This window comes from Sprattus sprattus, assembly GCF_963457725.1.
Source record: "Sprattus sprattus genome assembly, chromosome: 11".
Taxonomy (NCBI): Eukaryota; Metazoa; Chordata; class Actinopteri; order Clupeiformes; family Clupeidae; genus Sprattus; species Sprattus sprattus.
The window spans coordinates 15005490-15022353 of NC_137909.1; the positions used below are offsets into that span (position 1 = coordinate 15005490).

Genomic DNA, 16864 nt, shown 5'->3' on the forward strand with positions numbered 1-16864 from the left:
TGAAGTCCAGAGAGAGCACCATGGCAAAGCGGGACGAGGCATCACTGTGTGGGGAGCTCACACAGCCAAAGGAGCGTAGCACTGTAAATACAGCCTGTAGCCTCTCCGCTAGACACACACATGCATACACATACAGATACACATACAGATACACACACACACACACACACACACACACACACACACACACACACACACACACACACACACACACAGATACACACAAATACCCATACACACACAAACACACACAGATAGAGTCTGTAAACACACATTGACTCAGCATGAACATACACAGACCTGGGGCGCGACACACCCTCTGTTGCGTTCCCCCCACTGTCCCAGCACTAGTGCTCTCCTCCTCTCCTCAGCAGACCCCCTGCACTGGCCTTAGGCTGCTCATCACACATGCTGTACAGGGATCTGATGACAAACTCCTAGTGTGCTGGGACTGCACAAACACTAGAGTGAAGAGTGTGTGTGTGTGTGTGTGTGTGTGTGTGTGTGTGTGTGTGTGTGTGTGTGTGTGTGTATGTGGTGTGTGTGTGTGTGTTTGTTTTGTTGTAATAAGCTAAACCCAAACATGCTGAAGGCTCAAAAACATAATGAACTACTTCTCCAACGCTGATGCCAACTCATTTTAAATAAGCTGTTATAGCTTCACTCTCTGCATGTAAGAGTGAGTGTGTAAGTGTGTGTGAGTGTGTGTTTAGACGTGTGTGTGTGTGTGTGTGTCTGTTTGTGAAGTACTAGAGAAAGTAACGCTGGCGAGTGGGGAAACCTATAAGAGTGAAAGTTAAGATAGCAGTGCTATTGCTGAGAGCACGTGTGTGTGTGTGTGTGTGTGTGTGTGTGTGTGTGTGTCTCACGTGTCAGGCTGTCTCCAGCGGTGCCTGCCTGCTTGAGCAGCTCCTGGCAGAAGGACTGGCATGCGGTGGTCTTGCCCGTGCCACTGCGGCCCATCGGCACCACGCTCTGGTCCTTCCGTGTGCCCAGCATGGACACGTACACCTGCCGCACCTGCGCCTTCAGCGGGCCAGGGGCATCCCACACACCATCCCAGCGCCGCGCACGGTGACTCTGCAACACACACACACACACATTTATAAAGACACACTCACACACACACACACACACACACACACACACACACACACACACACACACACACACACACACACATCAGCATCACTGCTATGTTTCTCATCCACACACAAACACACACACACACACACACACACACACACATGTGCTCTCAGCAACAGCACACACACGCACATGTTCACATATACACCATCATCAGTCACCATCATCAGTGGTATACATCGTATACAGGCCCCCCAAAATAGACACACACACACAGACTAATACACACTGCACAAACACACACATGTTCACACCAGCATCTATATACACACCATAATGGATCTACAAACGCAGTGAGAAATGATGTGTTTGTGACAAGGGACATGTATGTGTGTGAAATAGAAAGTACGACAAATTGCACGATAGTGTGTGCACATTATACAGTCATGTGGATAAATGAGAGAAACAATTTATTTCTGTTTCTATGTGGGTGTGTGTGTGTGTGTGTGTGGGTGGGTGGGTGTGAGTGTGTGTGTGTGTGTGTGTGTGATAATCTAATAAGTTACATAACTCACTAAAACAATGAGAAGTTGGTCCTTAACACAGACAGAAGTTATTAGGGCGCCTGTGTGACTAACAACACCACACACAACACACTGACTGCGGTAGTGTAAGCACCACACAGTGGTCTATGTCGCCCTGCTGTCTGAGGAGGCGCAGCCTGGATTGTGGAGTACAGTGAGGATCAGTCTGCTGGTCATCTGACTGGGTGCTCAGACAGACAAAGACACACTCGTGTGTGTGTGTGTATGTGTGTGTGTGTGTGTGTGTGTGTGTGTGTGTGTGTGTGTGTGTGTGTGTGTGTGTGTGTGAGTGTGTGTGGTTTTAATTCAGTTACTGAGTGTCTCTATGGAAAAAGTCTGGATGATTCTCAGTACGTATAATGAGGTGGGAAATAAACAAACTTTTGTTTGTACGTGGTCACCAAAATGGTGATACACTGCTTTTTTGTTGCAGAGCAGCTTTTGTGTTTTTTTGGTTTGCTTTTTGTGTTCTTGGCAGCAGGGGGCAGTCGTGTGTGTTGATGGGTGGGTGGTGTGTGTGATAATGACAGTGGTGTGTGTGTGTGTGTATGTGACCTTTACCTTGCCTGGTGGTGGTACTGGAGGCCAGAGGGTCAGCAGGTTGGGTCCGGCGCGGGTGAGGGGTAGTTGGGCCTTGGCTCGGCTGGTCAGCGTGTGGAGAACCCCACACTCGTTTACACTCTGCAGCTCACTCAAGTCTTCACACAAGTCCTGCTCTGCCGGGTTCAACTGGGAAGGAGGGGTGAGAGTTGTAGATGATAGGATGATGGGGTGTGTGTGTGAGCGTTTGTATGTAAGTGAGTGAGAGTATATGAGTGTATGTATAAAGCTCATGTGAGTGTGTGAGTGAGAGAGAGTCTAAGTGTGAGTGTGTGTGTGTGTGAGAGTGTGTTTGTGTGTGTGTGTTTTGTGTGAGATTGTGTATGTTTGTGTACATGTGTGAGTGTGTATGTGTGTTGTGGTTGTATGTATATGTGTGTGCGTGTGTTAGTGTGTGTGTGTGTGTGTGTGTGTGTGTGTGTGAGTTCCAGAGAGCTAACCTTCTCTATGTCGTACTGTGCGACGTCGTGAACTGTGCCGTCCGTCACCAGCCGCACCCTCTCTTTCCCGTCAGGAAGCTCTGGTGTTCCCTCATCGGGCTTCAGATGTGTTGCTATGGCAGCCCAGAGGTCACAAGCCAAAAGGTCAAAAGCTTAACTGACAAGCACATACACAACACCAGTATCATTTCAGCATTGCAAAGGTCACAAACTCAACATGGTAAACAGTCTGACAACAAGCCTGTGTGGGTGTCTATCTGTTTCAGTGCACAGGTGTGTTTGTATGTGTGTCTTGAAAGTCCTGAAAGTGTCTTTGTGTGTGTGTGTGTGTTTGTGTGTGTGTGTGTGTGTGTGTGTGTGTGTGTGTGTGTGTGTGTGTGTGTGTGTGTGTGTGTGTGTATTTGACAGCCTATCTCAGGTAAGTCAGTGATGAGTCACAATGAGCAGTGGTGGATTTAGGTCTGGGCGACATGGGCATTTGTACATCATGTCAATGATATCAAATCACTGTGTGGGTCAATTAACCCTGTCGGAGTGGGCACCCTGTTTCTAGTGTGTGGGCCAGGCTGCAGCCTCGGGAGGGTCTACCAGTCAAAAGTACACAATGGGGGGGAGGGTGGGGGTATGACAGGTTCACCTAAGGTCTCTCTCCCCACTGGAAGCCCAAGTCTACTCTATCTACACTCTACCAAATACTGTACCTCTACACCAATGACAATGAGAGTAGTACAGGAACAGGAAGTAGTCATTAAGCTCATCATTCAGCTCTAGTCCAGGAGAGCGCCATGTGTCTCTCACCCAGCACAGACAGAATGACCTCTTAAAGTTCTGGGGCAGCATAGTCAGTCTAACCTACAGAAGGAAAGGTCCAAACATGACAAGCTCAGGGGGAGACCATAAGATCTCACAGCATGCTGAGTGAGCAGACCAGAGTGAATCCATTAGGCGACTTAATGTTTCATCCAGAAATTGCTTATACCCGCATAATAAAATAAAAATTCTCATTCCTTCCTGGAAATGCTTCCATATGCATATAAATATAAGCAGGCTTATGAGTCGGCCACAGGAAGATTTGTTTCGAAGACAGCTGTCATCTAGTGAGTTGCTCCAGCAGGCCCAGACAGGGCATCCTCTCTAACGGTTCCCTGACCCCTCGGAATCCTGCTAGATCTGATAACACACTGCAGTGCACCCACAGGACGGGCACACAATACGATTAGTGGGATTTTCCAGTAACCAGGGATTAACTTTTGACACGTAAGCGCAGAGCACCGAGGCTCACACACAGGGATAACTCCACACTATTACTGCCTAATGGGCTTTACTTCTGACGGCCAGATGTTATCTGTGTGTGTGTGTGTGTGTGTATGTGTGTGTGTGTGTGTGTGTGAATGCATACAAGTATCCGTGTCTGTGTATATCTGTGTAAGTGTGCGTGTGGCAGTGGCAGATTGGGGGAAGAGAGTTGGTTGTGTATGAAAACACAGACCTCAGGGAAATCCCCTTAAAATAAAGTGAGCCCTGACCAGGAGCACAGCCCTCTCCTAGCAGGAGACTATAAATAACACGTAACCCAACACTTTTGCACAGTTGTCCTAGCTTTCAGACGACACCTCACACACACTCTTCACAACAGCAGCAGTTAACATACTGCAGTTAGCATACCACAGTTAGTATACCAATGCCAGGGAGCTCTGCTTCAAGCATACAGGCAGAGGTGTGAAGAAAAACTCAATAAAACCAAACTATTTTAAAATCAGCCATTAAGGCAAAGAAACATGAGTCCCAAAGACTACATTTATTTCTGGGCTGTGTGTGTGTGTATGTGTGTGTGTGTGTGCGTGCGTGCGTGTGTGTGTGTGTGTATGTGTGTGTCTCACCAAGTGCAAAGCCGTCTTTCCTGGCTAGCCACACAGTCCCAGCCTCATACCACACATCTCTCTGCTGCAGAAAGGAAAGAAGGGAAGGCAACAATAGAGAGAGAAAACATATGAAGATACAGCTCATGGTCTCTGCACGCCCTCTTCATTCATTCATTCATTCATTCATTCATTCATTCATTCATTCATTCATTCACTCATTCACTCATTCATTCTATGCATTTGAAAGGCTGCTTTGCTTGGCACTCTCCATTTGTGTCTTATCTTGCCTGATTTAATAACTGCTCTTATCATCACTGGTCTTTTATGATACTTGTTCATACACACTTTAAGGATTAAGAGACTTAGAAACAAAACTAAAATTAAAACCATTTACCACGTAGTGAACTCTATTTCCATCACGCTATAACATGTTCCAATCTCCAATAACATTTTAACATGAAGCCCATGAGTGTGAAGTCGGCTACCCACCGGCGGTTCTAGTTCCTTGGGCTCCTCTGTGCCGATGCTACCTGCTTGCCGTCCCTCTGGTTCCTTTCTCTCATCCTTCATCCCTACTTTCTTCTCCTCTTTCTCTTTCTCCTCTGTCTTCTGCTTTTGTTCCTCTCTTTGTTTCTTCTGTTGTTGTTCCTCTCTCTGTTTTACCTCCGCTTTCTTCTCCTCTGCCCTCTGCTTTTTCTCCTCCCGCTGTTGTTTGGCCGGCTCTGGTGTTTGTTTCTTCTCTGAGTCCGAGCACTTCCCTGACCCCGGCGTGGCTCCTGGCTTCGGCGAGGTGGTTTCGGGCGACGTGGGTTTGGACGTGGCTGGCGACAACATCGTCCGGGGCGACAAGGTGTTCTTCTCGGATATGAGCGGAGATGTGTTGCGACTGTTTTCCCCGTTGAAGAACTGCTCGGCGCGGAGAGCCATCTCGGCCTCCAGGATGGGTGGCGTCTCGTCCGGCGTCAGGAACTGCTGGACCAGCTTGTCGCTCAGCTTGCTGGGCTGCTGCACATGGGAGAAACAGGTGACATCAGCGGAAGAACCAGACATCCCATCTCGGGCGCTTAATCACAACTCATCCCGTGTCACTAAGGCTTGGTCACCTCAACAGTACTTCATCTTAATGAAACACCAGATCCCATCATGTGAGTAAATTACTTAATCAATAACAGACCAAGATCTGCTGTGGCCCGGGAGCTTGCTCTGGGGGCTTCAGACCTCTGGTTCTGTAAAGTCCCTTGAGACAATTTCAATTGAAAATGAGGCTATACAAAATTAAATTGCACTGAATTGGCAAAGAACACTCCTCCCGTATCTATAGCTTTGTCATTCTTTTGGTCAACTCTTCCTCTTAATTACTGAAAGACCAGACCTCATCCCCCTCAGAGACCTCTCTCTTATCCCTAAGACCAGACCTCATCCCCCTCACAGACCTCCCTCTTGTCCCTAAGACCAGACCTCATCCCCCTCACAGACCTCGGTCTCGTCCATAAGACCAGACCTCATCCTCCTCACAGACCTCTCTCTTGTCCCTAAGACCAGACCTCATCCTCCTCACAGACCTCTTTCTCGTCTCTATGGAATAGTAACTGTTACCGTGTTTCGTCTTAAACCATGAAAATGAAAAGCCTGCCCTAATACCCCACCCACTGGGCCTGTGTCACCTTTGGGTGGATTGTTCATCATTAAAGTACTTTATTTCAGTCAGTGAAAGAGTAGTGCGCAGGCCTTGGGGACTGATGCAATATTATTAAGTGGAAGGTCTGGTCACATCTTAGCTAATGAACAACCAAACATTTCAGCATCAGGGAATGAACCTGTGTCACCTTTCGAAGGACATCTTTCTATCTCAACAATCTATCTCAACAATGTATAACACCGATCTATTGATGCCAAACTGAAGACATAATGCTATCGGGTAATGGCTAGAAAGGGCCTCGTGTGTATCTGCTGACTCTGAAACAGACCAGTTTAATGTGTGTCGAACACACAAACAGACCAGTTTATTGTGTGGTGAACACACAAACTAATAAATTATGACATTTTATGTACTGTCCAAAGAATTCAACAATTTCCCCCCTCAGATTGATGCATTTCTGGATGTTTCTGGACTACTACGTAGAATGAAAATCTAGTGCTCATATATTCAACAACGTGTCATTGAGAACCATGTAATTTATAATTGGAAGATATGGTATGTTTTCCGCTGGTGAAAAACAACAAAAAAGGGTCTAGACCTTAAGCTACCATCTCATCCTATAGAATTGCTTAAGAGAGCAGATCTTGATACTCCCAGGCATTCTATGCATCTTGTTTGGATTTTTTTACTTTGCTGTGTTCAAGTTGGGTTGTATTTGTTTATGTTTTGGGAGAGAAGGCATGGGAATGTTTATATACCCACTTCTCACTGGGCTTTTAAAATAACACCACTCTAGAAGTCAAGAACCTTTGTAACTAAAAAAAACAAAACAAAAAAAACAAAGTACTGCTCCTTTCCCCCGAAACTCTGCGTTTCTCTGAATGTAGTCACACTATCTGCTTGATGTAGTGTGGTGATTAGGAGAGAGGAAGCTTAGTCTCACCGTCCTCTCCTCTTTGTTTTCTGGCTCTTTCTGCTTGTTCTCCTTCTCAGTCTCTCTCACCAGCTGCTTCAGGAAGCCTCCCGGGACCACTGAGGGTGGAGGGGGGAGCTGGGCCGGCGCAGGCTCGTTCTTCTCCTTGATCTAAACGGGCACAGGGAAGCAATGTCACAACTCACACACATAGACCCACATGCGCAACAAATATGGACATGCACACACACAGACACAGAAACGTAATGCACACACATACACACACACACACACACAGAACTAGCACTGGTCATTTCCACACACACTAAGATATGCATTCAGAAACAGAATATAAACATGCACTCTCATAAGCATGTACATTCCGTTTGTACGTACACACATAAGCACATACAGGCACACACACCAGGGCTATGGTTACACAAGGTGGACTTCAGGCCATGCTAGAACATTCTGAAGGACAGACACACTCTGGGAAAAAGGGGGGAGGGGAGCACTTTGGCTCATGAAGAGGGCGCTTCAGGAAAAGGACAGAAGGCCAATCACCCTTAGTCCCCTCTTTGACACATGCCTGCATGGACCCTCAGGGTCTTTTCCAAACTAGCCCCCACACCCTGTCCCTACCTCTCCCTACCCACCTACACTACACTGTTTGCACATTCGGGAGGAGGTGCCATAACCGCAGCACCCAGTGTGATAACAAAACAGATTTCACTCTGTGACAGATTGGGAGTGAAGAGTGTCCCGTCTGGAAAAGGCCCTGACACACCTGATCTGACTCAGATCTGGCCTGGAGTCGCTGCAGACTGTGCTGCTATTTAGGGATAATCCCGATGAGCTTAATCAGAGGTGGTGGGTTCAAAATCGGCAAACAACAAATGTTTTTTGTGTAAACATTTCAAATTGTTCGGTTGTGTGTTCAAGCATCCGTGTTTGCTCGCCAAGAACTTCCTCCTCAGACCGTTTGTGTGTGTTGGCAGTGAACTCAAAGCACACCTCAGGTGAGTCGTGAGTCGTGTCACCAGCTCAAACACAACAAACAACAGAAGTCAGACATGACCGTCTCACACAGGAATGCTCAACACTGATATCTCTAGTGTTAACAAAAGATTAACCTATAGCTACAGGAACAGCATTGCACTGCAAAAAGCTTGGCACAATTTTGTGGAGACAACACTAAACGGGTATCGTCTAAATTAAACTGACCCAGTTATTTGGGTGTAAATTGCTGGCCTGGACAAGAGGAAACTCTACACCTGCAGGTCAGAATAGCTACAGTGGTACCGCAAAGAAAGGCTGTAATGCCTGGCTACTGTCTCTCACTAGAAGGGCCTGCAGAGCACAAGCAGCACTTCAACCCCACCCTTATTTTATGTGGAGGGGCCTTCAGCGTGGTAGGATTGCCAACTGTCCGTGCTTTTTGCATCAGACACAGGCTTTTATGTCCTGTCCCAGGCTAGCATGTAGGGAAAAAAATCATCAATGAAAAAAACAAACAACAACAAAAAAACACTTGTTTTGGTCATTTTCACTGATTCTCACGGCAAGTCAGCCTTGAAAGATTGCAACGTTGATCTGGGTATATCCTAACTGATGATGACATCAGAAGCAGACTGTCATAAACCGAACAAACAGAACGGCTACCACACTACTTTGACCTGCTTTCCGTTGTGCCTGCTATTGGGCAGCATTTTGTGGTTTGGTTGCCTTAAAATGTCCTGTGGCCTAGCTGGTGCTCAGTATAAAGTTTCAAGAAGTTGATAAATCGCTAATGGCTAACAGCTTGCTGAGAGCAAGACGGGAGAGAGTCAGTGCACTTTCCTGTCAACACATACATTGTGATATTAGTGTGGGAAAACCTGCATCAAAGATACCATGGACATGGACTTATTTGTAATCTCTGTAAAGATAGGACAGCAGTATCATTGCTGCCAAGTGGAATGATATCAGCTTGTAAGTGGCTTGAAAACCAATTCTTTACTGAACTTTGATTTAATCGCCCAGTTGAAACATTTCAAATACCCCATCTTATTTATGGAATAGATGTAATAAATATGTTATTTACAATGTGTGGGATAGAATTGAAAGCTTAATGAAAGGTTTAAACAGGCAATGAGAGAGTTTATGTCTGCAATAAAAACTACACTGAACTACTGCTCAGAGTGAAATATGACTCTTCACAATAGCGGAACACCATTTGCTCAATCGATACATGTTAACACTGAATGCTTTGATGGAAACCACTCCATTATCAGACAATGTCACTCTGATGAGAGCAGAGATATGTGCAGTTGTGACACAGAAGGCACTTAGGATAATGGACATTTAGCATGCATGCATAATTGCACAAAATGAGTTAATGGAGAGTTAACATAGCACACAGGGCGCATTACACAATGTTAGCACAGGCACAGCACATCATTAGCATAGCACACAGTACACAGTTAGTCCAGCACACAGACAGTATTGTACACAGTTAGCGAAGCCCACAGTGAGCATAGGGCAGAGCAGGTTGCACAGTTAACCTAGCACCCAGGCAGTGCATAAAGCTAAGCAGGGCTGTGCTCAGACACCCAGCCCTGCATCACAATGCTCAGGACCTCCCTTTTCTTCCCATAGTTTTAAGCGTGAGGATAGTGCCATGGCAACCGACTGTGGAGGGAGGGGGGTGAAAGGTCAGGTGAAAAGAGAGGTCAGCCAGATGTGTGGAGGTGAAGAAGACGCCGAACAACAAACAGAAACAGTGACACAGTGGACCTGGTGATGAGAGATAGAGAGAATGAGGGAAGAAGAGAGAGACAGAGTGAAGGGGAGAAAGAGAGTGAAAGAAAGAGGTGGTAACATCATGATAAGCACTCAATATTCATATGAATACAGTGAATTCACAGACAAAAAGCACATTAATAGTGATTATTTAAGTACCTAAAGTCACACTCATGGTTTAGGCTCTGTAATGAATGTGGCCTTGATTAGGTGCAGACCCCTCTCTGTAGCAGATCAGACAGATCCACTCCAGCAGCTATCTCTTATTTCTATAGGGAGCCAAGGTTTTTAAAGGTGTAGAACATGGTTTTACCATATCAGTCATATTTAAAAATTATACATCCTATTTTTCCCTGTAGATTTGACCCGTTCCATTTAGATAATCCAGTTATTGAACTTCTACTCCAGACCTTAAAAACCTGATCACCAAACTGCCATCTGCAGACTCCATGGTCTACTGAGCCCATGCTGGTGTGTGCTGCCGTGGTGACAGATGGTGAGCACCTGATGAACAAGCTCACAAGGGCCCAGCCTCGGACAGCCGAGTGGGCGGCTCACGTGTGTAAGGCATCATGAGAGGTACAGGTGGTGTGGGGGTGTGGGGGTGTGTGTGTGAGGAGGGGGGTCATGTGATTCGAGGCACAGCTGCTCCTCAAGGAAACATGGTTTGCACAGGCATGGACAACAGCACGCCTTACATATAAACACACACTCGTATTGATTGCAATCATTTACATGGACAATACACAAACACATTTATACTCACAAACACACACTCATGTATAAAATACACCCAAGGAAATACTATCCCAAGTGTACACAAACTAGAACTGACAACACATGCAGTATATATGTACAATACACTCACACACACCGGCTTCTCAAGGAAACACAAGAGGTTTACACAAAGAAACCCACCCAACACACACACACACACACACACACACACACACACACACACACACACACACACACACAGACGTATACACCCATGCACCTAAGAAAGCACCATTACAGCTTTACACCAACAAACATGGACAACAACACACCTTACACCCATACAAAAATCCAAACAGACACAACACACCTTACATACATGTACACAAATCCATACAGACACAACACACCTTTCACACATGTACACAAATCCACACAGGCACAACAAGACTTACACACACGTGTACATAAATCCACACATACACAACACAATTTACACACACACACACCAACCCACACAGACGGTGTGCCACTTCATGAGTGTTTTTTAATCTCGTGTGAACCCTTAGTGACTAACGCCTTATGTTGGTGAATCAAAAGCTGCAGAAGGCTTTTAGTATGATGAGGTCATTCTGACAAGAGGGCTCACTCCAGTGGAGGCTTCTCCATTGAGGAGAGGGAGGAAGATCCTCCTTAACATTTTGAGAATAAAAAGTGTACTTTGCCCAGACTACTGTGATTAATTAAAACCCTTAAATAGGACTACTTTAATACCTTTGTATATGTAATGTTAGTTTCCCTGGGTAAAGATGACATTAGCACCCCCTATCGCTATCGAAAATTACTGCCGGAGGACCTTCCTCCCTCTACCCTCCATTGACTCCCATTCATTTCTCTGCCTGCGCTGGCGGCTCGTGGAATGCGTTGACTTCAATGGCAGAGAGGAGGACGATCCTCCTCTGAGAGGGTGTGACTAGTTTAGGGGTCTGGATAGCGCTAAAATCTATTAACGAATAGGCTGGAGTCACGTCTGCGCTATGAACCAATAAGCAGAGGCCCTGGATATGGTGGGTGGGGTTATCCCCTCAAATCTAGGCTACGAAAGATAATCTGCTCAGTCTAAGAGACACAGTTAAGCAAGAATATCTGATCATTTTAATAATGAGAACACATTAGCAAATTAGCAAATAAAGTAAACTATGGAAACCGAGGACATTGTTCATGTTTTATTACAGAAACCATTCCATGGGGTGAGTTACAATGACAAGTTGGCCATTAAAGCAACAGGTAGACCAATTCCAAAGATTGAAATCACCAAAAGCAACGCAGAGTCAGTGTCGTGAGTGCTACATGGTTTGCTAGGTAGGCTACTCATGGGTGACTGGTAGCATTACCAACAATCGGTTATATTGCTGGCCCTGTTTACTAATGAATGTCAACTCTCCAACGTGGTCTTTTCATGGATTTACTGATATAAAAAATATTGACAGGGCAACCAAGCGCCACGACAAATGTCAAGACCACGTTGGTGCTGCTATCCGCCTTTCATTGCTAGGCGGCACCATGCCTATAGAGCGGTTAGTGGATGAGGGTGTGCGGCTGCAAATTCAACAGCACAACGCTAAAGTGCGTGGCAATAGGGAGGTGGTAAAACGTCTGTTAGATGCAACGGCTTACCAAGGCATGCTAGAGTTGTCTGACGTCTGGCATGACGAAGGGGGAAATTCTGACAACAAGGGCAATTACAGGGAACTTGCGGAGGTGATAGCGAAGTATGACCGTGTTCTGGCAGAACATCTGGAAAGCTCAACCGTCTTCTCACAGGCATGTCAAAAACAATCCAGAACGATCTAATTGCAGCCATTCACCATTCGATTGAAACAGAGCTAGAAAAGGAACTTAACAGGGCACACTTCTTTTCCTGGCAAATTGACGACACCACAGACATTAGCTGTCATTCTCAGCTGTCTGTCATCTTGCGCTATGTTGATGACCACGGTACAATTCAGGAACGCCGTTTTTCTAGCCAATAATACTTGAGAAAAAGGATGTAAGTGAATGATTCAGAGCATGATGCATTTGAAATGGCATCAATTATGGTCTTGTGTCTTCATTCTTCTTAAAACAATTGTAGCTGAAAATAATCAGACAAATTACAACCAATAGCTTCAGTCATTGAGTGGAAAAAATAGGCCCAATGATTGGCACAGAATCTTTTATTTAGTTTTACAAATCAAGAGTAGTCCTGATTTGACTAATTGGCTTTGCATCCTTTCCTTCTGGCCTGGACTAGTCCATCAAAGACATGCTGCCCACCAGCTTTCAAAGTACAATGCTGCCACTGGTGAATTTATCAATTTTATTCACAAAATTATCCCTCCCGGCTATTTTGTGATGTAGTTCACCAAAACACCCTGAAACAACTTGAGTCTCACATACTTATGCCACCAACAGTACAAATGGGCCAATGGCAACCAAGCGCGCAGTCCTTCCTCCCTCACTTTAAAAACCACCAGCCGCCACTGGCTCACTCTCTATACATCACGCACATGCATCACCCACACCACTGATTGGAAGGATGTCAATGCTGCAAACATAACTCCATCACAGGTGTGCCTGAAGGTCTCAGTGGAATACACACACACACACACACACACAAACACACACTTTCACATACACTCATAGTGATAGATAAACGAGTCCCAAGCAGTAGCCACAGCTCGAGGAGTCTGGGCAGAAATGATGATGGTGACTGATCTGAGCCAGAGTGATATTTTCAGAAGTACATGTCATCTCACCCGACTGGCTCTCCGAAAGAGTGTGTGTGTGCGCTCATGAAACAGTTTCCTTGAATCGTCTTGACTGGGGGTGCAACTGCTGTGTGTGTGTGTGTGTGTGTGTGTGTGTGTGTACATACATGTGCTAAGGATGTCTTAGTGGTTCCTGACAGAGGAATGATTAACACACACAGCACAGTGCTGAGTACAGTGATTAATGTGTCCTTATCCTGTCAATGGTAGAACTATTCCAAGTGTTGATTCCTGCTAGTGGATGTACTGTATGTCTGCAGAGCCCTTCTAAAACTCAGCGACGAGTCTTGTCTGTCAGATCTCTACGTGTGAACAACAAAACAAACGAACAGGAGCTGAACGCCATCTGATGCATTGGTGCTCAGATTTCGCGTGGTGTCAGCGCCCGCACGGGCCGAGGCACAGGCAAACCTTCAGCTCTGCTTCCCCTCCGAACATGTCGGTCAATGTCAAACCAAGAACTTCCTCACGCTTGATGAAATGTGTCTGTATGTAGGTCTGTTTAGCAGAGGGCTATGAGGCAGGGCACAGACACCCACAGTGGTCAAGAGGCTATTTATACGAGCTGCCTTTCTCTCTCACGATAAGATCACGTTAACACTAACTCTCTGGCTCAACATAGCGTTCCCAAAAAACGATGGTGGCAAAACCTACCTTGAAATGGCTTAACTTCTAAGTGGTGAAGTAATTCCACCTTCAGCTTGCACTTTCTGTTAGATTCCAGTTAACCAGTGGGGCCAACAACACGGCACACAGCTCCACTGTCTCAGACACACACTGAGAAGGCAACGGCACTAGTCAGAAATAGAGTGACACAGACAGCCATGCAGGCTCTCACAAACACACACACTCACTCACTCTCTCTCTCTCTCACACACACACACACACACACACACACACACACACACACACACACACACACACACACACACACACACACACACACACACACACACACACACACACACACACACACACAGATAAGCAAGGCAGCTGAGTTAACACAAGACCCAGCTATAAATACCCACGTCAGGGGAAGGTGGAGGGGATACTACCCTGTTTGGGAACTGCTTTGGGATACGGGACACACAAGAGCCAATGGTGGGGAAAACAAGAGGCCAAGAACGACTCGAAAAGGATCCTGCAGGACCTAAGAGCAGAATGGAAGGATGGCATACACACTCAGGAGACGATCAGGGGGTAGCGGTAGTTTAAAAGTTAAGAGAAAGAAAAGGGAGTGACAGGGAGGAATTAAATGAATGGAGCCAAACGACGGTGGTGTAGTGGTCCCTGGAGAAGTGGGGATACTCTTTTCTAATTTTTTTAAGCAGCCCATACAGCACATGATAAACGCCCTGTTTTGAGAAGTGGGTGTACGCAATGCTGACTGAAAAATAAGTGGGTATACTCCGTATACCTGCGTATACCCTGGACTACACCACTAAGTGTAACAAGCAGGGACAATGAGTTACACCTTTTAGGATCTGCTAACACTGAGGACTTAAGTTGATCCACTAATCGCCATCATGTTGAATATGACTCACCACACACACAAACATACACACACACACACACACACACACACACACACACACACACACACACACACACACACACACACACACACACACACACACATACACACACACACACACACACACAGACCACATACATCCAACACTCCTCTCCCAAATACACCCACACACACTGTGCTGTTCGCTCTCTCCCAAGGCAACACGGGCAGAAGAGAGAACAGGAGAGCAGCTCGTGGTGGCCCCATCATGGCCGCCGCCGGGCTTTGATTGACAGACCCAACTGTATGTAGGAGGAGCCACACACACATACGCATCACACTAGAGGGAGGGGACAGATATAGAGACCTGAAAGATGAGAGGGAGGAAGGGAGGGAGGGAGGGAGAGAGAAGGAGAGAGGGAGACTAAAGAGAGAAAAAAAACTACAGGGCATCAATGAGAGGCAAAGTGAGCACAGATAGACGGACATGAAAGACGAAAGATACTTCTGAGGGGAAAAAACAACAAACAAACACACACACACTCACAAACACAGACCACCTTTGAAAGGTTGTCATCAAAAAGTAAACATTGACAATGTATATCCCCCACCTCACCGCCCCCAGTGTTCTCAGCATAAAACAATTCCAGAAAAACATGGAAAAAGTTAATAAATGCTGTGTCAAAAATAACATCTCTTAAGGTCTGACGTAAGTCAGTCATAAACACCGAGTGATGTTTGACAGGAGTGTAGGAGTGATTACTGATTCTTCAGTCCAACAGCACCTGACCCTTTCTCCGATCTGGCCAGGTCCGTTGCAGTCAGTGTTTATCAAAGTCTAAAGGGTCCCTATGGAAGGTTTCATACTGAACGGGTCAAACATGGTGTGTGATCTGTTAAACAATTTGTTACACATTCACATTCATTGTTTCACGTTTAGTTTAAGACCTATTTGGGCCATTTTGAATGTGATTTCAATGTTAGTGTCTTTAATTAGGCACCATTTTGAATTGTACCATCGAAAGCATTATGGCATCACAGTAGTTGTAGCTATTTCTCTAAGTGATCATGCTTACACTCTTGTTTATTTTTTAAGCCAAGCAATTGTGAAGTCCATGGGTTTTCATAGCAGAGGGTTCAGTAACATCTACTACTATGTAGCATTTGACGTTTAGCATTCCTGTAGCTCAACTGGGAGAACTAGTTTCAAACCAGCCAGGCCCAGGGAGTGCACTTACTGATTGAAAGTATATCAGTTATATATGCTAATATAACTCCACAATCAGAGCTTTTTGTCATAGATTAAATTGAATGTATTAAATGTCCCTTGTTATGTTATTATGAACTACAATGTCTGAAAAATTATAATACAGTTGAAGTTCAGGAAGTTTTCTTGTGCAAAAGCTCTGGTACATATTATTTTATTTTCATAATTCAATACGTTTCGGAATGCGATGGACACAAAACAGATAGGCAGGTTGGTAGGGTAATGACGATACTGGTGTATCATGTGTGAATTGTTTTATACACATTTCACACCTCTGTTCTATGGATAAAAAAAAAAACAGTCCAGCCTTTATGATGTGTAATATTTCTGCGGCGTGGAGCAAATGTCTTCATGTTTTCCAGGTCAATGTTCCCCATTTGACTCGTTGAATCTCGAATCAGGAGGGGCCTAATATCAACTTTGACGGAGACTGATCAGAAACCACACAACAGACGCAGCACGCACAAAAAAGGGGCTTTTTATTTCTGAACTGTTTGTATGAGCAGTCCACCACGTTTCTAGCTGTTCAGAAAAAAAAACATTAAAATAATTTTAATAACAATAATCATTCATTGAATAATAATATCAATAATTATCATTATAACCTCAATGGTGATAAACCCCCCAAACAGTAGTATTTGCGTTTCCTCTG

The 16864-nt window shown here is 45.4% G+C and overlaps 1 protein-coding gene across 1 annotated transcript in view; it reads right to left on the reverse strand.

Moving 5' to 3' along the window:
* Positions 1-14278, reverse strand: part of myo18b (myosin XVIIIB) — a 53785-nt gene extending 39507 nt beyond the window's left edge. Inside the window, exons 1-9 of the mRNA XM_080848174.1 lie at positions 14087-14278; positions 9747-9899; positions 7155-7295; positions 5062-5577; positions 4591-4654; positions 2711-2823; positions 2232-2399; positions 870-1080; positions 1-108 (exon numbers count right to left, since the gene is read on the reverse strand). The exon at positions 1-108 is cut by the window's left edge and continues 35 nt beyond it. Coding sequence (XP_080704300.1) covers positions 1-108; positions 870-1080; positions 2232-2399; positions 2711-2823; positions 4591-4654; positions 5062-5577; positions 7155-7295; positions 9747-9785 — 1360 coding nt within the window. The 5' untranslated portion in view covers positions 9786-9899; positions 14087-14278. The remainder of the gene's footprint in view (positions 109-869; positions 1081-2231; positions 2400-2710; positions 2824-4590; positions 4655-5061; positions 5578-7154; positions 7296-9746; positions 9900-14086) is intronic.
* Between the last annotated feature and the right edge of the window lie 2586 nt (positions 14279-16864).